Source organism: Drosophila yakuba, chromosome 3L (genome assembly GCF_016746365.2).
Source record: "Drosophila yakuba strain Tai18E2 chromosome 3L, Prin_Dyak_Tai18E2_2.1, whole genome shotgun sequence".
In the NCBI taxonomy this organism is placed as follows: domain Eukaryota; kingdom Metazoa; phylum Arthropoda; class Insecta; order Diptera; family Drosophilidae; genus Drosophila; species Drosophila yakuba.
The window spans coordinates 15,485,931-15,507,806 of record NC_052529.2 but is presented as its reverse complement, the minus strand read 5'-3'; the positions used below and the strand labels follow the sequence as shown (position 1 = coordinate 15,507,806).

The 21,876-nt window shown below is 44.7% G+C and overlaps 6 protein-coding genes across 12 annotated transcripts in view; 4 read left to right on the top strand and 2 right to left on the bottom strand.

The window, feature by feature from the left end:
* LOC6534203 (protein phosphatase 1 regulatory subunit 16A) overlaps nucleotides 1–8,668 on the top strand; it is a 41,432-nt gene extending 32,764 nt beyond the window's left edge. For 4 of the 5 annotated variants that reach the window (XM_039373585.1, XM_015195020.2, XM_015195021.2 and 1 more), the window contains 7 exons: nucleotides 2,765–3,469; nucleotides 4,013–4,715; nucleotides 4,945–5,070; nucleotides 5,133–5,208; nucleotides 5,588–5,708; nucleotides 5,773–6,281; nucleotides 7,202–8,668. In XM_039373585.1, coding sequence (XP_039229519.1) covers nucleotides 3,324–3,469; nucleotides 4,013–4,715; nucleotides 4,945–5,070; nucleotides 5,133–5,208; nucleotides 5,588–5,708; nucleotides 5,773–6,281; nucleotides 7,202–7,755 — 2,235 coding nt within the window. In that variant the 5' untranslated portion in view covers nucleotides 2,765–3,323 and the 3' untranslated portion in view covers nucleotides 7,756–8,668. The remainder of the gene's footprint in view (nucleotides 1–2,764; nucleotides 3,470–4,012; nucleotides 4,716–4,944; nucleotides 5,071–5,132; nucleotides 5,209–5,587; nucleotides 5,709–5,772; nucleotides 6,282–7,201) is intronic. The other variant, XM_039373587.2, reaches the window with a different exon arrangement.
* Nucleotides 8,669–8,876: 208 nt separating this feature from the next.
* Nucleotides 8,877–9,594, top strand: LOC26534477. The gene is made up of 3 exons (XM_015195019.3): nucleotides 8,877–9,096; nucleotides 9,154–9,299; nucleotides 9,352–9,594. The coding sequence occupies exons 1-3, from the start codon at nucleotides 8,952–8,954 to the stop codon at nucleotides 9,487–9,489; spliced, it is 429 nt and encodes a 142-aa protein (XP_015050505.1). The 5' UTR covers nucleotides 8,877–8,951; the 3' UTR covers nucleotides 9,490–9,594.
* A 73-nt stretch (nucleotides 9,595–9,667) lies between these two features.
* LOC6534202 (caprin homolog) lies at nucleotides 9,668–14,875 on the bottom strand. The gene is made up of 4 exons (XM_002094849.4): nucleotides 14,355–14,875; nucleotides 13,043–13,225; nucleotides 12,821–12,987; nucleotides 9,668–12,716 (listed from the first exon to the last, which is right to left on the bottom strand). The coding sequence occupies exons 1-4, from the start codon at nucleotides 14,727–14,729 to the stop codon at nucleotides 10,559–10,561; spliced, it is 2,883 nt and encodes a 960-aa protein (XP_002094885.3). The 5' UTR covers nucleotides 14,730–14,875; the 3' UTR covers nucleotides 9,668–10,558.
* A 354-nt stretch (nucleotides 14,876–15,229) lies between these two features.
* On the bottom strand, nucleotides 15,230–17,211 carry LOC6534201 (gram-negative bacteria-binding protein 2). 2 transcript variants are annotated; one of them, XM_002094848.4, is made up of 5 exons: nucleotides 17,001–17,211; nucleotides 16,362–16,794; nucleotides 15,990–16,303; nucleotides 15,872–15,928; nucleotides 15,230–15,801 (listed from the first exon to the last, which is right to left on the bottom strand). In XM_002094848.4, exons 1-5 carry the CDS (start codon nucleotides 17,122–17,124, stop codon nucleotides 15,344–15,346), a joined length of 1,386 nt encoding a protein of 461 aa, XP_002094884.2. In that variant the 5' UTR covers nucleotides 17,125–17,211; the 3' UTR covers nucleotides 15,230–15,343. The 2 variants fall into 2 exon arrangements, with proteins under 2 accessions (XP_002094884.2, XP_015050504.1); XM_015195018.3 differs by having other exon boundaries at nucleotides 17,120–17,211.
* Nucleotides 17,212–17,519: 308 nt separating this feature from the next.
* LOC6534200 (gram-negative bacteria-binding protein 1) lies at nucleotides 17,520–19,686 on the top strand. Its single transcript, XM_002094847.3, has 4 exons — nucleotides 17,520–17,924; nucleotides 18,108–18,892; nucleotides 18,962–19,339; nucleotides 19,398–19,686. Exons 1-4 carry the CDS (start codon nucleotides 17,807–17,809, stop codon nucleotides 19,593–19,595), a joined length of 1,479 nt encoding a protein of 492 aa, XP_002094883.1. The 5' UTR covers nucleotides 17,520–17,806; the 3' UTR covers nucleotides 19,596–19,686.
* Nucleotides 19,687–19,720: 34 nt separating this feature from the next.
* Nucleotides 19,721–21,838, top strand: LOC6534199 (gram-negative bacteria-binding protein 2). 2 transcript variants are annotated; one of them, XM_002094846.4, is made up of 4 exons: nucleotides 19,721–19,850; nucleotides 19,906–20,643; nucleotides 21,161–21,468; nucleotides 21,524–21,838. In XM_002094846.4, exons 1-4 carry the CDS (start codon nucleotides 19,727–19,729, stop codon nucleotides 21,728–21,730), a joined length of 1,377 nt encoding a protein of 458 aa, XP_002094882.1. In that variant the 5' UTR covers nucleotides 19,721–19,726; the 3' UTR covers nucleotides 21,731–21,838. The 2 variants fall into 2 exon arrangements, with proteins under 2 accessions (XP_002094882.1, XP_015050503.1); XM_015195017.3 differs by lacking the exon at nucleotides 19,906–20,643.
* Nucleotides 21,839–21,876: the final 38 nt, after the last annotated feature.

The window sequence follows — 21,876 nt, the reverse complement described above, 5'->3', positions numbered from 1 at the left end:
CTGCTTCGGACGTTGCTAGTGGTGCTAGTGATGCTGGTGGTGCTAGTGATGCGGGCGCTCATTAGAAAGGACGAGGGAATTCCTTGGCCGCTGGCCGTCGGCAGATTTCGTCGCCAGCTAGATCCCCTGACCTATCCGAAGGATAATGCCTGCAAGGTGATTTTTCTACTTTGTTTCTTTTTCCTTCTGTTTTACCCAGCCTCTGTTGTTGTTGCTAGCTCGTGTTGCACATTGCGCCTGTCGAGTGCCATTCATTTGCCAACCCCTCCCCTCCTATCCCCTCCCCTTCACTCGACGGTCGCCCTTTCATCCGGCTCTTGAGGTCACCGTGGCTTTCGTCACTTGCCTTGATGTTTTGGGGGCACTTGGGCACCGTGAGTGGGAGAACTTGGGGAAAAAGACAAATTAAACTGCTCTAAGTGTATTTGAGTTTCGTTCCGTTAAGCTTTCTTCTATCTTATCGGCTAATGTCTGCCTTTAAGTCGTAAATTATATGCACCTTTGCGGCGTAAACTAATAACGCAAAGTGTTTGTTCTCGCAAAATCATAATGTCACTCGAAAATACAAAGAAATAAGAAAGCATTGCTATTTACATTAGAGGAATTAAAATGGATTACTGGCTAATATTAATAAAATGCTAGTACCAAGTTACTCTCAATATTGACTTTAATTATAGGATCCAGTGCTTATAAAGCTTAGAACTACAGGGATATAGAATATAAAATAGTAAGTAGTATTAATTCGTGGTTATCATCATTCAACATCTTCACTGCTGCTCTAGTTTCAGTGATTTGAAAGCAGTTCGGTTTTTGCGTTGTGGCTTCCTTATCTTCAAGTCATAAATTTTGTGAGCTCTCGCCATTGTGGAGTTGCATAAATATTGAGCTTAAAACGAGGCGTGCAAAATTAATAACACGAAGTTCCAGGCACGCACAGCTCAAGTGCGAAAGAGCAAGTATTACTGCCTGACCGCATAGATAACACGCATACGCAGTGGTGTGCGGTGTAGTTGGGGTGCCCATTGTTATTTCAGTAGTGCGTAGAGCGTAGAGCTGTTGTTGTTTTTAGGTCCTGCTATCGACAATTTTTGGTACACACTCGCACATTATGGCAGTCACGTCGGATGGAAATTCCTTTTGTATTGCATCTGACAAAACGCATAAATGAACATTTCCTTAATGGCAGCAATTTCCCACCCATCGACTTCAAGGATATTCATGTGCCATAACAGGATGCCGAAAAGTGTGTTACCAGCAGCCATAATCGATATTCGATTTAAATTGTTCATTTAATGACTATTACTGCTGCAATATGGAAGAGGAAAATGCACACGAACACACACAATCTTCCATCGCGCATGCAGTATTTCAAGGCAAACGCAAACAATAATTACAATTTTCAATTTATGATAATGAACTTTATTCTCGCATCAAAATAGGAATTCATACAGTTTGACGAGATACTCAGCTCAAATGAAAGCGCACAGATTAAGTGTTTTCAGGGGAAAATGATTGATTGTTGGCCTAACAAATGTTGAGTTTCACTCTGCTGTGAAATTGAGCTTGAGAATGCTCATATACGGAAGGACGCAAAATTAATTTTATTGGTTTTGTTCAATGACTTATATTGTGCAAGAAAACAGGTAAATAATTAATGAATCGCATTAGTTAGTGGTCCTGATTTATAATGGTTTCTGATGCTTGTTTATCTGTAAACGAATTGCGGTTTCAATTATCGGATTATTAATTAATTGGTTAAAGGGAAGATATTTAAGGGTCTACTTAAGTTTAAACTTTTGCTTGTGGAATTTATTCTACTCAGGTCGCAGAGGACCTGAGATAATTCAATATGCTTTTTTTGTGCTACTTCCGCGTAATCATCTTTTAAAATAATCTTGCAGTCCTTTTCTCTTTTTCCGCTCAAACGTTTTTGCACTCAGCGCATAGTAAATTAGCCACCCAATGTCTTAGTGCTTTTTACCGAGCCAACTCAGCACGGTCTTTAAAAACCCTGCTCTTTTTACTGAGTGTTCGTTACAAGTCCACTTAGTAATTCCCTTTGTTGACCGTACTAGGATAAGACACATTCACAGGATCAAGCTGGCTGCACATGAGATTGGGCTTGTGGCTTCAGCCGAGTAAAGCAAACTTAACTCGATGATGGCTCCTTGGCATGCAATTTCCACGAAGCAGAGGCTAATACTTATTCAAGGCATTGGCCAGGCTATCGATGACAGGTCGAGTGGAGCGGGGGCCTCAGCGGGTTAAGGCAAGGGATCCAAGGACACATGCGTCATCAGCATTATCCTTGCGCTTCAACGCACCCAAAAAGAAACCATTACTGGGCGAAACTTGCTCGGGCACATCAAAGTTCAAATACTCTAGGGAAACAACGGACCTTTGATTACGCATCTCAATTATAACTTAGAAATGAAAGAGCAGGTTGATTTTTAAGTTTAAAGCGTTTTAAGGAAATCGGAAAATATTTTATATACTTTTAATTTTTTAACACTTTCTTAAACCTAAATTAAGAAAATCATGTTGAAGCTATAATATAAAGTCCTGCAAGAGGAATATTGGCTGGAACTTTTTGAACTTTGAATTCACTAACTCAATTGCCCCACGCGTTCAGGAATCATTTATCATGCTTAATTTTATCGGACAGCTAGATTTTGGATGAGAGCAACTGAGAAACTTTACAGTTTTATGAAATATTATATATATTTGATTTGCTTTTTTTGTTTTTCGATTTTTCCCCTTGCAGAGTTTACAACGAAAAGTTTCGGAGAAGCGAGCTTCGGCAAACATCGACAGCTGGGAAAAGCAAATCATAAGTAAACACTAAGGACAGGACCAGACAACCGCGCAGGACGAGGGATAAACGTGGTAGTTGCCATGAGAGCAGCCTCGGGTGTTGACCAGGAGTGAAAGGATCTGGGAAAAGTGGACCGCAGCAGCAGTAGCAGCAATAGCAGCAAAAGCAGCAACAGCAACAGCAGCAGCAAAGCGCAACAGCTGCTGCAGCAATCCAAACAGCTGCTGCAGCCAAGAGCAACGTGCAACTAGCAACAACGAGGGCAACAATAAGAGCCGCCAGAGACAACACCCGCAATCAAATCAAATTCAAAGATGCAAATTGCAATTTGCATACAAATGCATGCGCACCAGACGAGTAACATCACAACCACAAACAGCAACAGCAGCACAAATAACAAAAGCCTCGCAAATTGTTGTCAAATGCTATAAAATTGAACGGAACAACTCTGGAGCACACTTGCAAACATATCATTGAGCGGGCGTAGGGTTCAAGTCAACAAATCAACATGATCAAGGGCATTCTGATACAGCGCAAGAGCCAGGAGGATGCCAGCTACACCAAGCAGCTCAAGATGGAGCACGCCGATCTGGTGGCCGAGATGCAGACCGTGGAGAGCCTGCCCACCCACGAGCGGCTCCAGCTGGCCAGACTGTGAGTTCAAAGTGCATTTAGTCAATTAATTAGTATAGGATACACAGTTCATAGGATATACTCTTGAAGCAGTTTTCAAAGGTGCCAGGATATCCATAATTAACCGATTTTCAAAGAGATTATAAATTATTCTGTTTACAACATTCAATTGATTGAATTGAGCACAACCAATTTATTCCAATAAAATGATTACTAGCCTACTTTTTCCGCTTTTTTTATGTAAAAGGAACATTTACCTTATAAGAATACTTCTTCCTTAGAGTAGATATGTTTTACAAAAGATTGATATAATCGTCAGTTGTTTTTTTAGACATCTTAATAAAGGAGAACCCTTCTGTTTAGAATCTTTATTAATTGGATTGAAGTTAAAAGAAGAACAAATAAAGTCCGCTACCATTTTTATTTTAAATCGCAGAATAGGGAAAGAAATTGATGGCTTTTGTCCAAGTAAATCCCTTTAGATATACCTCTCTACATTTTTAAAGCCATTCAACTTGCACAACTAATCCCAAATCTCGTGCTCAATCCCTTCTTGTTAATTAGACGTCGTGCCCAGCAGCTGAAGCTATCCAGGCAGAAGGACAAGGAGTGGGCCAAGTTGCAGCGGGCGAAGGGCAACACGGCGAGCGGCGGCAGCGGAACCGGATCGCTGGGCAACGGACTGATGAACGGCAACGGAGATACCACGCACCACTTCCGGCACGCCAATGGATCGGGCACGTTGAGCGGCAGGCGGCACATATCCTTCGAGAACAGTGTGGTGCTGCTCGAGGCCGCATCCCGGAACGATATGCCCGAGGTGGCGGCTCTGCTGCAGCACGGAATCACGCCGGATGCGGCCAATGAGGACGGACTGACGGCGATGCATCAGGCGTGCATTGATAACAACGTCGAGATGCTGCAGCTGCTGCTGGAGTACGGTGCGAATGTGGATGCGCAGGACAGTGATAAGTGGACGCCCCTTCATGCGGCCGCCACCTGCGGCCACCTCGACCTCGTCCGCATCCTCATCCGGCACGGCGCCAATCTGCTGGCGGTCAACACCGACGGCAACATGCCCTACGACCTGTGCGACGACGAGAACACATTGGACTTCATCGAGGGCGAGATGGCGCAGCGTGGCGTGACCCAGGAGCTCATCGATGAGACGCGCTCCTCCACGGAGCGGATTATGCTGCGCGACCTAATGGAGTTGGCTCGCACAGGAGGTGACTTGGAGGAGCCGGACTACCAGTGCGCAACTCCGGTAAGTGGAATTTTATCCTAGGAAAAAGCTAATAAAACTTAATTCAAGGAATAATTCCTACACTAAAGCTTATAAAACTTAATTCAAAGAACAACTTCTACAGATATATTATACAATCAGTTTCCTACAAAAAACTCTATTATTTTCAATGAAAAGTACATATATCCAGCTTCATTAAACCCAGCATTCACTTCCTGTGTATAACCTTTAATTTATCTCAATTATTCAGCTTCACATAGCTGCGGCCAACGGATACGTCCGCGTCGTGGAGTTTTTGCTGGAGCAGCATGTCAACGTGGATGCCATGGACAAGGATCTGTGGACTCCGGTTCATGCCGCCGCTTGCTGGGGTCATGTGAGTGAAGCCTCGAAGCCATATAAATGGGAATAATAATTTTAAATATATCCCCCTTTCAGCTTGAGGTGCTGGAGATGCTGGCACAATGTGGTGCTGATCTGAATGTTCGCAACAAGGACGATGAGACTCCTTCAGGTGAGAATATGCGAAAAGGTTGCGACTCTGAATCAACGGTGCTCTACTATCCTGCTCTCCAGCAAAATAACCATGAATATGAAATTGAGCAATAAATTGTTGTTAATGCCACACGGAAAATGTGTAAATCTAGACTATTTGTAGTAGGAAGAGCGCTCTCAGGTGTGAAGAACTTTGCTTACACTGCTCGAGCTTGGAAGGAATAGCGATGTAAAATGGCTAATTTGAAAAAGTGTTCCCATTTTGCACAAAGTTCTCTCTACTTCATTATTTAATTTAAACACTTACGTTCATTTATATTAAGTCGAATGTTAATTGTCGCAATCGTAAAATTTAATTTAAACAAGATACTTAAAGTCCCTTACCTTTGTCTCCGTAGACATCTGTGAAGACCCCGAAATCAGGGAGCGCATCGAGCAGCTGAAGACGGAGCAGGAGAGCAAACGACTGGCCGAGGCACAGCGACGACGCGTTCGACGCTCGCAGAGCAACAACACAAGGCATTTATACAGCACTTGGAGCCCATTAAACAAGACCCTTAAAACTAACTATCGCACTCCACAGAGCCCAATCAGTGCGACGCACCAGTTTGCGAGACAAAACGCTGACAACCAAAAAGGATGCCGTCGAGGAGACGCGTCTGCGTCTGCAGGCGCAGGAGGCGACGGACTCGGAGGCTCCCTCCTCGGGAGGGGATCCGCTGACCAATGGCTATGGTTACGGAAACAACAACGGAGAGAAGCGACCCTCGACGGGCAGTTCGAATGGCCAACCACTGCCGCACTCCAAGTCCGCCGATGCGCTGGACAATGCCATGATGGCATCCACCGCCGCATTGTCGGCCACCGCCACACATTCCTATCCGTCGCGCCGTCCACCGGATGGCCGGGAAAACGATGAGCTGCTCCGCCTGAAAGCCGCCGGTGGCGCGGCAGAGATGCAGCGAGCCACCTCCGCGGCGGCCGTCATCCTCACCGAAAAGGGAACGGCGGCCAGTGCCGAGGCCGTTCAGATCCAGTCGTCGAAGGAGGCTGCCAACGGCAAAATCAATGTCCAGGTCACCGTCCTCGTGGGTGAGTCAAACGCCTTTGGCCACGTGTCAGGCTTGCTTCCGCTTTCGCTTCCTCCCTTCAACCAAAGCCAGCCATTTACTCAAGCACCCATCCAAACACCTCCAGCCACCTCCAACCACCCTGTTTGGCTCCCAAGGAGCGTCAACGTATCACGAAGAGTTCTGCTTAAGCGCCATTCTGTCCCCGTGTCAATGTCAATGTTTAATGTTTATTTAACGACTCTACTAAAATGGAAATGAAAATACTTCCAACAAGCAAACACAGCTAACAGCATGAGTGGCGTATCGAATGGCGTATGCCCTGTAGGGAGCGCTATTTGATACCTTAGTACGAGTATTGATAGGAAACCTCTTTGAAACTCTTTTGTTGTAAATTTGTTTATATATCGTATGAAAATGACAGCTATTGTTGTAGTAAAATACTGTTCATATGAATAGGCATCCTGTTATTTCATTAGTTTTCATTAGTTACAACCTAATTAAAAGCATTATAGATGATTTCTTTATCTAACAGTCTAAAATAGGATAAGCTAAGCATATTTTATCTTTTTTGTAAATGATTAGCTTACTACCCAAATATTTTTGTTTTTATATTAATTACCGTACTGAGAAGACAGAGGAGCATGGCTGCAATTAGAATATCTGACTCGCATGTAACATCCATCCCACCTATTCTATCACTCCCAACTGGTCAAGGAGTATCTGCTAACTTAACTCTCAGGAAAAGAGAAGAAAAGTAAAATAACATTTGCTTGTTTCGTTTTCATTCTTTTTTGTTGTCGTTGTTGTGCCTCGTTTCGCCCGTTCTGTGTCGTCTGCCTGCCCGCATCATCATCAACTATAAAAACAACAACCACACCACCAACGCACCACTAAACACCAAACACACCCAACGCCTTGCCAAAAACCACCAACATCCAGACACCAATAGCACGCACCACCATCAGCAACATCAACAGCAGCAGCAGCAGCATCAGCAACACCACCAGCAGCAACACGTACTGCTGTTGCAGCAACACCAGCAGCTTCAGCAGCATCAGCAGCAACAACAGCAGCAGCATGTTGCCTTGGATGGCTACGGTGCCACATTGGCCAACTTGAAGAAGCAACGCTCGCTTTCACGCACCGCCAATGTCCTCAATACTTTCGAATTGTCATCCCAAGCAACTAGCAATGCCCATCCAATTGCAGCAGCAGCTAGTGCCACACCAACTAATGGTTCTGTTTTAGGAGCCGGCGGCAGCAGCAACAACAACAATAACCTAAGCACCAGCAACAACAACAACAACGGATCAGCACCGATCTCGACGCAACCAACACTGGGTCACATGGGACACATGGGTCCGGGCAGCGTACTATCCGACTTCGAGGGCTCCTCACCGGCGGGCAGTTCGCTGAACAAGTTCAGCGGCATCACTGGCGATGTGGTCACCGATAGCACCAGTTCCAGTCGCAGGTGCTGCCTTCTGATGTAGAAGGCCATTGTAATAGAGCAGCCAGAATTGTTAGAGGGATAGACCATTTGTTAAATGGCAAGAAAAAAGTGTCTTTTTATTAGATTAGCCGAATTCAGTGAGTGAATTGTTGAATGTTGATTACACAAATGCATGTTGGTTTTGAGCATGGGGTTCAATTCTGTGAGCTCCTAGAAACGGCTGAAAGTCGTTGCATTTTCCTAGCAGACACAACAACACACTAAAGACACACAACCAATTATACGAAACAAATTTATACAAATATACAACCATATGTATACATTTTAATGAACATAAAAAGAATTACATATAAAATAATTGTGAGCAGTTTACCTTAGTCGATGGATATACATATAAAAACTAAATCAAACCGGAAACGGAAAAACATCAAAAAATATTTATATAGCAATGCTAAGAACCTAACTTAATAGATTTGCTTGGAGTGCATTAGGAATATCTGTGTTTCCGTGTGTGAGTGTTAAAACCGAAACAGGCAAAGTATTATGCAGCAAGTAAATATTTAACAAAATATATAGTTATAGTACGATAGCGAAATTGTAGTTAAACCGTGACAGCGAAGAAAAGCAAAGCAATGAGACAAAATGCATAGCACTCAAGCAATTTTCCATATAAGTGTCTAAATGTTCGAATTGAAAGAATTGCTTATGCCAGACGACAGCATAGAGATTTATTTTGTAATGCAACTACTTTGCTCTGCGTTATGTAAGTTGCGTTTTGTTGAGAGGTACAAGAATATATGTATTATTTATGTAGCAACTGTCTTTGTATATATACCTACACAATTCCAAAAGATGCAAAACAACGCGCAATTAGCAAATGAGACTTTTTCGATGAATGTCAAGGCATTAGCTGAACGTTTTGTAAAATAAACAAATGAAATACGAAAAAATTACACGTTTTTTATTTTATTTGCGGTTTTATATTTATTAAAAGGTTGGTTTTTTTTTTCCTATGCTTATATTTTTATGATGCATGAAGTGAATGAAATATTTGGTTTTTTAAATGGTGCGCCAAGGTGCTCCACCTGTTGGATTTTTGATAAACCACGCCATGCTTTCCCCACAAGTTAGCAGGCCTATTGAGGTAAGTTAGCAGCTCTAAGCATCAGCTGCTGCTTCGCTTGACTTTTGTTTACATTTTTATCGGTTTAAACATTAAGTTTAAGATTTAACTAAATGGAATCCCTCGCAAAATACCGATATAGTTTGGTGGCTGGGTCCTTTGCAGCTGCAGGAAGCTTTTTTGGAAAACTGCCCAGTCACCTCAGCGCCCGGAAATTAGTCAATGCCTCACAAACTACAGCAGACTCTACCTATTTAGGCAAGATTGTGATTTCTTTAAAAACAATCAATCAAATAACAGCAATTATTATTTTAGAAATAGCTTTAATTCAGGTGTTTCCATTAGTGCTGATGGTAATATGCAATGTATGCAACTTGCGCTGCTTTCTGAAGGCCCTGCAAATGACTGAACAAACTTTAACCTGCGTCGTTTTAACTTCCGCTTCGAATTATGTCTTATCGGTGGGTGCTCTCCAGATTTTTTGATTAATTATGACTAACTTTCGCTATATAGTTTATTTTAGGAGCGCTTGTCTATCGGGAGCCACTAACAGTATTGTCTGGCATCGGAATAACACTCATTCTGGCTGGTCTTTGGTTTCTCTGCGATGGAGGAACCGTCGAGTCCAAGAAGCCGGACAAAATTGAATAGTTAGCTTATTTTTTAGAAGCTTTTTTGTTTTGCCAGAGTTGAAATTCCTACTCCAAGTAGTCCCATTTAACTGCTTGAAATATTGATAAACAGATAAAAAACTTATATTTCCATTCAATATTTTAAATATTCCAAAGAAATTTAAAAATCTTGGGCCCAAGTACTTGAAGAAAACGAATGGCTTATATACTTTTGTTTAATGTATGTACTATTTTGCAAATACATAGTTTTCATTTCATTTATAATGCACTGTTAGTGTGCACGCTTCTCCATTCGCGCAGTATTAATTACAACTATTATTTTTTACGTGGCTTTGTATTTTTGTTTTCATCATTTGTGTGTAAAAGTTTGGCAGAACAAACAAAAAAAAGGTGTTGAAATTGGATAGAGCAGGACAGTAAGAGCACAAACTATAAATATATTTATCCTTCGTTTATATATATAGGTAATAGTAATTAATTTGTATATTTCAGAATCGTTATTTAATTGCTAAGACGTATAAATACTTTTTATATTCTTTCTCTCGACATCTGTGTTATCATCAGCTTCAACGCAGCCAAACAGACAGTAAAATGTAGTAAAATCAAGCAAGAAATGGCAGATCCAAGTTACATGCACATACAATTGTGTGTTATGCCCATCTTTCGATTGTTTTCCTTCGACGAAGTCCTGTCCTGTCCTGTCTGGGAGTTTTAGAAACCCTTGGAGCGCTTACTTTCCTGTATATAGTTGTAATTCTTTCTTGTTTCTAACCACTATTTTGTTTTATTATTAATACATTATCGAATAAACCAAAATCAGGGGAAGTAATTATAAATCGTATTGAAAAATGCGCACGAATTGATTTGTGTCTGCTTCATTTTCGATTCCCTAGTTGCGTTATAAAGGATTCTTTTTGATAGATTTCCATTTCTTATGGTTGAGAGTGTTTTGCGTAACAATAATTGTACGTCTACGTGGCCATTACTTGCATGTTGATGATTGGTTTCCTTGTTTTCTGTATGGATTTTGTGTTTATGGTTTGCATGAATTGTATGTGTTTTGTTTGCGGTTAATACGTATTGTTTGCTCAGTTTTTATTCTCCAGTCCAAGAGGCATGCGTTGCGACTGGTTCTGACGGTTTATATAGCCACCACCACCACCTCCCTGGTTGCCCGCTCCGCCGCGACCACGATCGCCCATGGGCCTGCCTCCGCCATACGAACCATTCACATTCCTCTGCTGGTTGCCACCGCGCTGGCCCCGGTAGCTTCCTCCGCCGCCGCCGGAAGACTCGTAGCGCGACTCCTTGTTGTAGGTGCCACCGCCACCTCCTCCGTTCTGGTAGTAGCTGTTGCCTCCACCATTGCCCGACTCATTGTTCCGGAAGTACACACTGCTGTTGCCCGAATTGCGTCCGTTCGTGTTGGATGAGTTGCCGTATTGACGCGACCGGTAGTTGCCCCTGTCGCCGCCATTGCGCCGCTCATCGCCTCGCCCACCCTGATCGCGATCCCGGTTATCCCTGTCTCCGCCACGACGCTGATAGTTGCCAGAGTTGCGACGTCCCTCTCCTTGCGAGTTGTTCCAATGGCTGTTACCCTCGTTATCAGCATAAGCGCCATTGCCACCGCCAGCGCTGTGGTCCCTGGGCGTGGCCCACTCCTGCTTGTGGCTGGTGTTGCTGCTGCCATTCGAGGCTGCGCTACTCATCGCATTCATCTCCGAACTCCACTTGGTGGGCGGTGCCGGTGGCGTGGCCTCGCCTTTGAGCACATTCGTGAGCGCAGCTGTGGCGGCAGCATTCGTATTGTTGTTACGGGCATGCCATTCATTGTTCTCCACATCTCCACCAGCACCGACACTCGAAACACTGTTCACAGATGAGGGCTCATCCAGCTGCTGTACATGTTGTTGCTGCTGTTGTTGTTGCTGCTGCTGTTGTTGCTGTTTCAGTTGCTGCTGGATTTGCTGTTCATAGGTAACCACAGCACTTTCGTATGGAAACACTGAGGTCACATCGCCCGGCTGCATGCCAATTCCCTGAGGCGCAGGCTGCTGAGGCTGTTGGGTTGGCAGACGCGGCATGATCAACATTGGTTGCGGCTGCTGCTGTGGCTGCTGTTGACGCTGCTCGTGGATCAGAACCGGGGAGAAAAGCTGCTGCTGCTGCGGTCCCGGCTGCTGGAGCTTGGGCTGCTGCGACGGGAACGACTGGTTGGTGAAGGTCAGCGTTTGTATGGCCTGCGGTGGTTCTTCGACATGGTTGGGCTGCTGCGGTTGCTGCTCAAATACCAATCCCTGATTGGTCGGAGGCGGCGGGGCTAAAGCCTCAGGATTGTCCAGTTCACTGTCCTGCAGAAAATGGAAGCTTCCTGTGCCCAAGACCTCCGCCAAGGGGCGCAACTGCTGCATAAACTGCTGTTGCTGGGGCGTTGGTGGTCCCTGCAGTGCAGGACCTTGAGGGTGTTGCGGTGGCTGCTTGTAGTAGTTTTGCTCCACGGCCCTCACATTGGGAGCAAAGTGGGTTGGATGTGGCTGCTGCTGCTGTGCTGGTGGAGCAGCTGCTCCAGTTTGCAAGGCCTGGAGATTCACGGGGCTGCTCAACAGCTGGTGAGGGTGCGGCGGTGGCTGCTGGGGCTGCTGCTGGGCAGGTGGCGCTGGGGCGTACAGAACATGCACTGGCGTGGTGGTTCCTCCGGCCTGAGGAGCTGCTTGGTAGACCTGCGTCGGCTGCTGCTGTTGTTGTTGCTGCACCACCAAGTTCTGCAGATGTTCCAAGGAAGGAGCTCTCTGATGCTGCTGCTGCTCCAAATGATGACCCGGACGCTCCTGCTGTTGCTGGTGCGTTGGATGCTGCTCCAATTCTGTCTGCACGCCCAAATGCAACTTGTCCAGTCCCTCCTCCAACGAGTTTCGAGCCGATGGCTCCGATGGCAGTTCCGTATCCAGTTCGCCAGAGCCATCGTTCAACAAGTCGCCGCTTTCTCCATCGCCGCTTCCAGTTCCACTATCCGTGCTGTTGGCTACCGCGTTTTCGGCCAGTGGAACAAGGTAGTACTTGTCCAGGTACCCACTATCCTGGATCTGCTGGAAGAGAGATCGCAACTTCTCGAAGGTCACTTCGCCGAAAGACTTTGGACGCGCATTTATGGTCGAGTAAAACAGTTCGGCAGACTTCTGGGCAGTGGCAATGAAGCTTACATCTTCAGAAGTTTCCGGGCGGCGAGTTTGCGTCTCAATAAAACTGGAAAAAGAAAGAATTTGTGAATTAATATTTACCAAAGGGAAGCTTTACTATAAAGCATTTAATAATACAAAATCGTGTAAAATATGTGTGGTATTGCTTACAACTTCTCCAGCACTTCCAGTTCGGTGTTTTCCAACTTTTTCGCTCCATTTTCGCCAACCAGAAAATCATTGCGCACTTGTTCGTCGTTGAAGCAGTTGAGCACGTTCTGAATGATCAGAACCTCCCGAATCTTGGCCGTCTCAGCAATTGTCTTCGCCAGGTTGTCCTTTGGTAGAACACAAAATTAACATCAGCGGGAAATAGCGATCTAACGAGCTTACCTTTCGCGCCTGCTTCTTCTGCTCCTTTTCGGCCTCCTTGGACTGCTGCTGAATATGCTTGGCCAGCTCGCGTGCAAACTCCAGATTGGCCAGGACCGCATCGTATTTGGCTACTGCCGAAGCCTGGTCGCCGCTCAGTTCCTTTCCGCCGCTCTGTATAGCGCGATAGGACTCCAGTTTGGTCTAGATAAGAGATGATGAGTCAGTGTTAGTCACATTTGCTTAAGAACAGCGTTAATAATTTGACCTATATAAACAGAAATTCCATATGAAACTATACATCAGCAAAATAGTAGGAAGTACCAGCAGCTATACTCTTTTTTTTAAGTAGAAGGCAATTAACTTTACAAACTTATCAAATTGATAATTAGAAAAACACCCATTATCGCTTTTCAAAGATAAGTTTTAAGTGGTTTTCGTTGAAAATTCAATTTGGTGGAGCCCCGATAGTTTCTTGTAACTACAATGTCCTCTTCTTACGATTTTTGGCTTCAACCACTGCTATTTTATATATCTTTAAGTAAATGTACTAATTCGGCGTGGTAGAAGTTTACTTGGTCGATATTTAAACTGTGACATCAATGTTCCTAAGAAAAAATTCCAAAGGAATTTATAAACTTTATACAGTCTTCATATATAAAATTGAATTTAACGTAACTAAATTTTAGAGATAAATGGAAGTAATTAAAAGAATAAGTATTTGTAATTAAGAAGCAAAGTATTAACAAGAAGTCGATTTATGTACAAAAATATAATGCAAGAATAAATAAAATTTAAACTCTATTATGTAAGGATAATACATAAATGATAAACGTTTTTCCTATTAGTTGCTTGGTATCAAATGTATTTTTGTTAATTGCCCTATATTAATTCTGCAAATCTATAAACAAAACCAGAAAGAGCCGGCAAATGACGTTGCCAGACCCGCCCGGCCACACAGCTGTCGGCAGTGCGTGCTTTTCAATGTAAGAACTTTCTGGAATCGATGTGCTATAAACATTAAATGTAATCACTTTTTGTGCTGTGCACGAAGGCAGCTTAAAACACTCGGCAAATTGAAGCGTGTAATTTTTTGACTGGTTCTAATTGACATGCCGGCCGCTGTGCACGATCCGGCAACGCTGTGCTCTAGAAAACATGGCGTCGCGAAAAATCTGCCAGCCCCGAGAACTTAGGTCGCGCGGGGAGGGAGGGGGCAAGGGGTGCGCGCAAAACGAAACAAAGCAACACGGAGGACTGAAAATAAAAATGGTGGGCCATGCTGCCGAAAAGAGTTTCCTTTGCGGCAATTTGCCGGCCCCTTCACACTGACCTTGCGCTTCTCCAGGTTCCGGATCTTGTGCTCGATGGTCACCAGCAGCTGCTTGAGCGGATTGTACGGCTCTGGAACGGCGGCAGCGGACACAGCATTCGCCTTCGATTTGGCAGCGTTTCCATTGTTGTTGCTGCTCGCCAAATCCGTTTGACTGCCATCCGCCGTCGCTGCCGCGCTGTTGTTGCTCTGGCCATTGGTGGTCGCGACTCCGGCTCCAGCTCCTGCTCCTGAGATTACCGATCCACCCAGCGAAGTGATGGAGGAGCGCTTCTCCTTGCTGGCGTTGGTGCTGTTGTTGTTGTTGCTGGCAGTGGCGGCGACGGTGGTGGCAGTTGCAGCGGTAACAGTAGCGGTATTTGCAGCCGAAGGCATGGTGCGCCGTTGGATTCTTCCTGGTTGGCTCTCAACGACGTTTTAGCTCGAAATGGGGAATGATATTCAATTCAAACGGCTGCTGCTGCTGCTGCTGTTTCCCAGTCCAGTTCGCTTGTCTGTTCCTTTCGGGGAAAAAAAACTAGAGCTGGCCGACGGGCCGATGTGCGGTCGATAGTATCGATGCTGCCAGTTTTAGCAGTTCGATAACGCAGCATCAACGTCAAGCTGTGTGCCGGCAACAATCGATTGCAGTGGGCAATTGGGAAAATGTGCGAAAGAAATGCAAATGTTTTTGGTGATTCTTTTCTTTATCTTAGTTTAGCGAAGAAAATATGTAAACTTTGAAAAAAGCTCAGTCCCCCTTGAAAATTGCTTCTTAATCATTTTTTAGGCGGAAGAAACATTTCCAGTTATCGATATGCGTCTTTCGATTACTGGAACATTTTTGAAAATGAAACGATGACTGTTTCGAAATATTTGGATATTCGGAGTACGTATTAGTTTTTGTTCTAGTTGTTCGACAACAATGTGTTTATTAAACAACTCGTAATTAATATTCAACAAAATAATAATAAAGAACTCTAATTAATATTTTTGTGACTATTGCTACCCTATTCCGCATAAACCCTAACATAATCTATTCTCATCGCACTCTGCCTGCCCCAAGTGGGCGCCCAAGAATCGCGGTGCTGCCAAAATGAGAGTGCCGCCCGCGGTTCCCTGTTCTTATAGGGCTTCACATCCTTGGCCAATACACCATCGTCGAAGTTGAGGAAGCCTCCCACCGTAACGCCAAAAATAATAAAGCACTTCTCGTTGAAGAATGACAGTCCGTCGTACAGCTCCCCATAAACCTCCTCGTCCACCATCAGCGTTATCTTGTCCCTCTGCCAGATCATTGTATAGTTGTGAAAATCGTCTCCGTAGTGGTTGTTGCTTATTTTGTCCTTGATGAACTGGACCGCATTGCCGTGGTGCCAAACTACACCACCGCCATACAAATGGTTGCCAGAAATGTCGTCTCCTTGTTTGGTTCTCAAATTAGCATTACCTCGGGCATATGCGATTCCTGAAAGTAGTTATAAAGTTAGGAAAGAAAAAAGAAAATGCTAAGAGCTTATGATAGTTTTGGAACTTACTTAGTTGTTTGGCATAGTGGGTCTCCGCGTAAGTAGAAACCGGTTGGAGCATCAGATCTGAAATAAATTACATAAATATGAAACAATTTTTCTAACAGGAAAGTTAGGAGTTACGCACATGGAAAAAGCCAATCCCCCTTAGGCAACTTGGCGCGCACGACGATTTTGCCAAATTTGAAACTGAAGGAGTTCCTGGTGTGAATTTGAGCGGAGAAAACTGGCGGCTTGATGCTGTAGAAGATGCCGTGCGCAATTTTGCACTCCTGATCCGGACTTTCGACGGCCGTACAGCGATCTCCCAGGTTGAAGCTGCCATCGCTAACCTCGGTGGCAATGGTGGGCACGATGTGGAGCTCGCCTTCCTTTACGAACGAGTTCCGTGCAGCATCGTCAAAGGCTACCAGCTCCTCCTCCACGTGGTACATGCGCTGTCTAAAAAGTGGTATAACATATCTTAGACAAAGCCAATGAGTACACTGATTTCTCGAACCGGATGTCATGTTTCCAGGTGGTCTTGTTCAGCTGCGCCTCCGAGAAGTTGTCCTCGAAGATGAGTTCACCCTGGCAGGTGTGGCGTCCACTGCTCACTATCGTTTGGGCAGGCTTGCAGCGCTTCACCTGCTGTGCAGGAGCTAGGTATGCCTGGCACTCACCCTCGCCTGAAAGGAATGTTATGACTCGCGAGCTGGAGTCCTTGGTGGTCAGCAGCCGGGTGTTTAGAATCACCCTGGTTTCACTCTTTTCGAAGATCTCCTCGTTGAACTGCACCAGCATGGATATCTGGAGCTTGTCGTTGTTCTGCAGACTCATCTTTTGCTTGGACACCCAACTTCCGTTCACTGCCTCCGTGATGTAGTCCATTAGAGCTGGACAAGTGTCGTCTATTTGGAACATGTAGAAGACCCGCTGTATGCCAGGTTCGTCTTAAGCGGTATGAAAAAAGCCACATATTACGATTACTAAAAGGAATTATTTAAAGAAGTGCCACTAAGAGTTTAGACTGGATTTATTCATCCGTGTATCTTTAACTAAGAAACCTTAGTGGGGTTTCTAAAGCTTTTGCATTATGAATAAATTAAAGCAGTGATTGTCATTTATGATGTGCTTAATTTGACCATGTAAAAGTCACCTGGTATGGACACCTCGAATCCTTCATCTCTCAGCATTTCAAATTCAATACTGGGGATCTTAAAACTAAAGATTTCGGTGCTCGAAATCAGCAATAATAAACAAGGCAGAGTTGCCCACCTCATGACGCAGTTTTAATTGCTCTTAATATGTGTACTAACTAGAATCCGATTAACGTATTAATATGAGAAGCTGAGCGTTGGGACTGCTGCATCAGATTGAAAATTCCGAGCTCAAAAGCTTGGCCCGGTTCAAGCTCCCCTTGAATATAGCTGCACTCGAATCAGAATATTCCAAATTATACTTTATTATTGATTTTATTACAAAATTGTAGGTATAGTAGACCTATTGTTTGAACAGCAACCAGATTATAGGGAACAAAAGCCAAAAAATTAGTTGTTAAAGCAAATACCCAATTCTTTAAGAAATAATATTTCGAAATGTCTTAAATTGTCAACATTATTTTTAATCGTGTAAAACGAGCTTTTGTTATCTCATCAGCTGTTTAAGCTCTCATCCGAACGTGGATCACTAAGGGGCTACGTTAGAACCTATTTTTCGGGGTCTGCGGGATGTTTAAAAAATGCCCAAGTCCCAGAGCAGCCAGATCGCAGCCGGAGCTGATATCAATGTGGACTCGCATACGCCGAATCGCGATTGTCCGGACCAACTTAAAGTAAACAAATAGTAATAATCGCTCCTCACCAGCGACACAAACCGGTCTGCCAGTGAGGTAGACACAGACACACAGATTGAGTCAGAGGCTTCGGATTCTTTGGGCAAAAGTGCTGAGATCGAGGATTAAAAATGTCAGGACTGTGCATTGGAATACTTCTGTTCATTGGTTTTGGATGCACCACTAGCTACAAAATACCCACACCGACTGTGGAGCTCCTGGAGAATGGATTTCGCGTTTCTATTCCGGGTAAGTCAGGGATGAGCCACATTCTAGTTTCTTAATGCCTTTCTTCACCTTACGATCTCTGGAATGCAATTAAAAATCAAACAATAAACATTGTTTATAAACAGAATTCCGAATAAGTGAGAAGGTGATTTATTTTCATTGCGAGTAGGCTGGCTAATTTCTTCCACTTGATTTTGTTTATAGATGAAGAAGGCGTGAAAGTGGTGGCTTTTAATGCGAATCGCAATCGGAATTTCACATCCTTCATCAACGAGGGACAGTTCAACGTGCGGTTGACTGAGCCCCAGAATGGCAGGTGGACGAGCGACTTTAGCTCAGTTCCCCTGAGAGCCCAGGATATTCTATACCTCTGGACAAGTGTGCAGCACCAGAGGGCCGTGTACCAGGATCTGGCGCAGCCCTTGCCAGTGTGCAATCTTGGCGGAGACTATCGACCCAAGGGATGTTCGTCCGGTGAGGATGACTTCTCGGATGACAACCAGCTAAGTACTGAAGGCAGTGTCTTGGAACCCACCGCTCCCGCCGTCTGTGAACCTTCTGAAACCCAGGTTTCGCCGCAAATTGGCGTTTCCTTGTGTAAGGGACAACTTCTGTTTGAGGAGACCTTTGACCAGCTGAATGAATCCCTGTGGATCCATGATGTTCGCGTGCCCCTGGACTCCAAGGATGCAGAGTTCGTCCTGTACGACGGGAAGGCCAAAGTTCAGGATGGCAACCTGGTTATTGAGCCGCTTCTTTGGTCCAGCTATCGCCCGGATCTGTCCATAGCCAATTCCAGACTCGATCTCTCGGAGCGTTGTACCGGAACCCACAACCGAATCAAGGAATGCATCCTGCATTCCACCGGCAGTGGACCCAGTGGAATAATGCCCCCGATTGTGACACCTCGAGTCAGCACCAAGGACACCTTTGCCTTTCAATACGGACGCATTGAGATCCGGGCTAAGCTACCGAAGGGGGATTGGATAGTAAGTGAGATGATACTACACCTTGTTAGTTAAAACCTTCATACTCTTTACTCCTTTAATCTTCATAAGGTACCCCTTCTACTACTGGAACCCCTTACCGAGTGGTACGGACAATCGGGCTACGAATCCGGACAGCTGCGAGTGGCCCTGGCCAGGGGTAACTCCATCCTGAGGATGCCGCGCGGAAAGCTCGTAGATGGTAGATCTCTGTACGGAGGACCCGTTCTCTCCACGGATGCCCACCAAAGGGAGGACTTGTGGCTGAGCAAGCGAAAGATATCCCACTTCGGCGATGACTTTCACACCTACAGCTTGGACTGGAGCAGCAATCGGCTGCTGTTCTCCGTGGATGGACAGGTCTATGGAGAGATGCTTAATGGTTTCACTGAGCTGGACGAGAATCCCAGGTGGAAGCAGGGTGGTCCCATGGCCCCGTTCGATAGAATGGTAAGCAAATCATTAAAATTCAATAAATCATTTAATTCAATTATATTGCCCACTACAGTTTTACATTTCGTTGGGCATCTCTGTGGGCGGATTTGGTGACTTTGTGGACCATCTTCGCACCGCCACTTATGAGAAGCCTTGGGCCAACTACCATCCCCAGGCGAAGCTGCAGTTCCACCAGGCCCAGGACCAGTGGCTACCCACATGGAAGCAGCCCGCCCTGAAGATCGATTACGTTCGAGTCTTCGCCAACTGATAGCTTAAATGCATAATATATGTAGATGTTTATGTAATTACATACGTGCCGGTCAGAATCTTATCGCGAATAAAGCTCCGAGAGAAACTCAGTAAGCTCGAGTGCTTCAGTATGGTTGCTTATCTGAAAGGATGAAGATGAGTCTATGGTTGGCATTAATACTAAGTCAGTTGATCGACTTTGGTTCCTCTGAGTTTCCTAATCTATTTGTGAATATCTCCGACGACGAACCCTGGATTTCGACATATCTGCCAGGTAAGATGGCCATACATTTTGCAGCCTAAGGCCTATTAATGAATAAAATACGTAGAGGATGATCGAATTAGGTCGGTGCTCTTTTACACTGAGTACGGAGGGGACAGATGTCCCATCTATGACTATATGCTAGACCCGAGCATCGCAGATCCGTGGGCCATTGGGGAATACATAACCAATGATACCCGTATCCTTAAAATCACAGCCGTCATAGAGACAAATCAAAACGAAACTATGATCGAGAGCTTGAGGATGAGTTTCTTCGAAGAAAACAAGGTTTTCATAAAGCATCTACATAATTTCCTCCCTTCATCCGGGGAAAGTTTAGATTGCGAGAATCTACGTAGCTCCACGAAATACTGCCTGCCCTCGATTTCCCACCACGGAGGGCAAGCCATCAACTGCAGTGGTAGGTTATTGTTCTCCGAGTCCTTTGAAGATGGTGAGAATCCTTTGCACAATTGGAAGCACGTGGTGCAATCACAGCTCCTGGAACCCCACTATGAGGGAGTGGCCTTTGTGAATCGAAAAGCCAACTCGTATGTGGAAAACAACATGCTTCACCTAAAGGTAACTAAGTCAAACTACGGGTCCAAAAACCCCTTCTATCTGGAGAACTGCACCTATACGAAAAGCGATTCCAATCAAAGATGTGGCGAAAAGAAGTACAGATTGCCGTTTAGAAAATTTATGCCTCCCTTTGATTCGGCGAAACTGATTTCCAATGAGACATTCAAGTACTGCCGCATAGACATCGAAGCCAAGATGCCCATCGGAGACTTTCTATTCCCAGGTAATTTGCAACTTTCAGATTGCCATACATTTAAAACAAGAGAGAACGCTGTAGTCGAGTTTCTCGACTATCTGATACCCGTTACTCAGCGGGCTGCTACCGCACCAAAATTTAGAAATTTACAAGACCAATACAAAAATGAAAAAATACCGAAACATTTTTCAAAAGTGTGGGCGTGGCAGTTTTGGGCGGTTTGTGGGCGTTAGAGTGGGCAACATGAATTGACAAACTTGCGCTGCTTCTATGTCTCTGGAGTCTGTATGCTTAATCTCAACTTTCTAGCTTTTGTAGTTCCTGAGATCTCGACGTTCATACGGACAGACAGACGGACGGACAGACGGACATGGCCAGATCGACTTGGCTATTGATCCTGATCAAGAATATATATACTTTATATGGTCGGAAACGCTTCCTTCTGCCTGTTACATACTTTTCAACGAATCTAGTATACCCTTTTACTCTACGAGTAACGGGTTACGTAAAAAATTCTTTGATATCAAGAATAATCCTTATCTAGGACTCACGCTGACTTCAGCTCATCACGACGCCATTAGAATCGCCATTGTCCGTGGAAATAAGAAGCTAACCGATTTCGCCAGCAACGAGATCGGTGGCACAACCCTTTATGCCGGGGCAATCCTCAACGATAATGGAGGACGCACCTACGAATTGAAAGACTTCGCCAGCAGGGAGGATCACTTTGGGAATGACTTTCACACTTACACGGCCATTTGGAAGGAGAAGAGCATCACCTTTAAGATAGATGGTCGCACCTTTGCCCAGATATCCAACTCAACTGTCGTCCAAGAACTCAGTCGTACAGAGGTAGGTTTCATCGAAAAACTTACTTAATAATAAACCAATTAATATCCCAACTCAGCGCCATATTGAGTTGTACCTCACCGTCGGCGGAGAGTACAATTTTCCGGATAACCGCGTTCCACCGGAGCAAAAGAGCTATCGCAATTTCGAGACGGGTCTATCATCGAAAATAAAGAAGGCCATAGCCAATTCACCCCCTTGGGACCAAACTGTGATGGTCATAAAGAAGATAAATGTTTATTCTACCGATGAGTACGAAGAATGAATATAGCTGTGATTTATTAGTCTACCTAATATCTGAAAAACTATGATCTTTTAAAAGTGCTGCACTTCTTATTTCGTTGAATAAAAAAACTGTAACTGGACCAAATAACTATAAGCTCCCAAACCAATGTGACAATGTTCAATCTC

What these genes read in the sequence shown, in the direction of transcription:
- LOC6534202 (XM_002094849.4), bottom strand. Translation starts at nt 14,729, where the DNA reads ATGCCTTCGGCTGCAAATACCGCTACTGTTACCGCTGCAACTGCCACC. An exon ending in GGAACCTGGAGAAGCGCAAG is followed by an intron (nt 13,226 to 14,354) that starts GTCAGTGTGAAG and finishes TCTCTTATCTAG; the next exon opens with ACCAAACTGGAGTCCTATCG. An exon ending in AGAAGAAGCAGGCGCGAAAG is followed by an intron (nt 12,988 to 13,042) that starts GTAAGCTCGTTA and finishes GTTCTACCAAAG; the next exon opens with GACAACCTGGCGAAGACAAT.
- LOC6534199 (XM_002094846.4), top strand. Translation starts at nt 19,727, where the DNA reads ATGAAGATGAGTCTATGGTTGGCATTAATACTAAGTCAGTTGATCGAC. An exon ending in CGGAGACTTTCTATTCCCAG is followed by an intron (nt 20,644 to 21,160) that starts GTAATTTGCAAC and finishes ATCCTTATCTAG; the next exon opens with GACTCACGCTGACTTCAGCT. An exon ending in AAGAACTCAGTCGTACAGAG is followed by an intron (nt 21,469 to 21,523) that starts GTAGGTTTCATC and finishes ATCCCAACTCAG; the next exon opens with CGCCATATTGAGTTGTACCT.
- LOC6534200 (XM_002094847.3), top strand. Translation starts at nt 17,807, where the DNA reads ATGTCAGGACTGTGCATTGGAATACTTCTGTTCATTGGTTTTGGATGC. An exon ending in TACCGAAGGGGGATTGGATA is followed by an intron (nt 18,893 to 18,961) that starts GTAAGTGAGATG and finishes AATCTTCATAAG; the next exon opens with GTACCCCTTCTACTACTGGA. An exon ending in TGGCCCCGTTCGATAGAATG is followed by an intron (nt 19,340 to 19,397) that starts GTAAGCAAATCA and finishes TGCCCACTACAG; the next exon opens with TTTTACATTTCGTTGGGCAT.
- LOC26534477 (XM_015195019.3), top strand. Translation starts at nt 8,952, where the DNA reads ATGGAATCCCTCGCAAAATACCGATATAGTTTGGTGGCTGGGTCCTTT. An exon ending in AGCAGACTCTACCTATTTAG is followed by an intron (nt 9,097 to 9,153) that starts GCAAGATTGTGA and finishes TTATTATTTTAG; the next exon opens with AAATAGCTTTAATTCAGGTG. An exon ending in CTTCGAATTATGTCTTATCG is followed by an intron (nt 9,300 to 9,351) that starts GTGGGTGCTCTC and finishes TTCGCTATATAG; the next exon opens with TTTATTTTAGGAGCGCTTGT.
- LOC6534201 (XM_002094848.4), bottom strand. Translation starts at nt 17,124, where the DNA reads ATGAGGTGGGCAACTCTGCCTTGTTTATTATTGCTGATTTCGAGCACC. An exon ending in ATTCGAGGTGTCCATACCAG is followed by an intron (nt 16,795 to 17,000) that starts GTGACTTTTACA and finishes ATACCGCTTAAG; the next exon opens with ACGAACCTGGCATACAGCGG. An exon ending in ACCTGGAAACATGACATCCG is followed by an intron (nt 16,304 to 16,361) that starts GTTCGAGAAATC and finishes ACCACTTTTTAG; the next exon opens with ACAGCGCATGTACCACGTGG.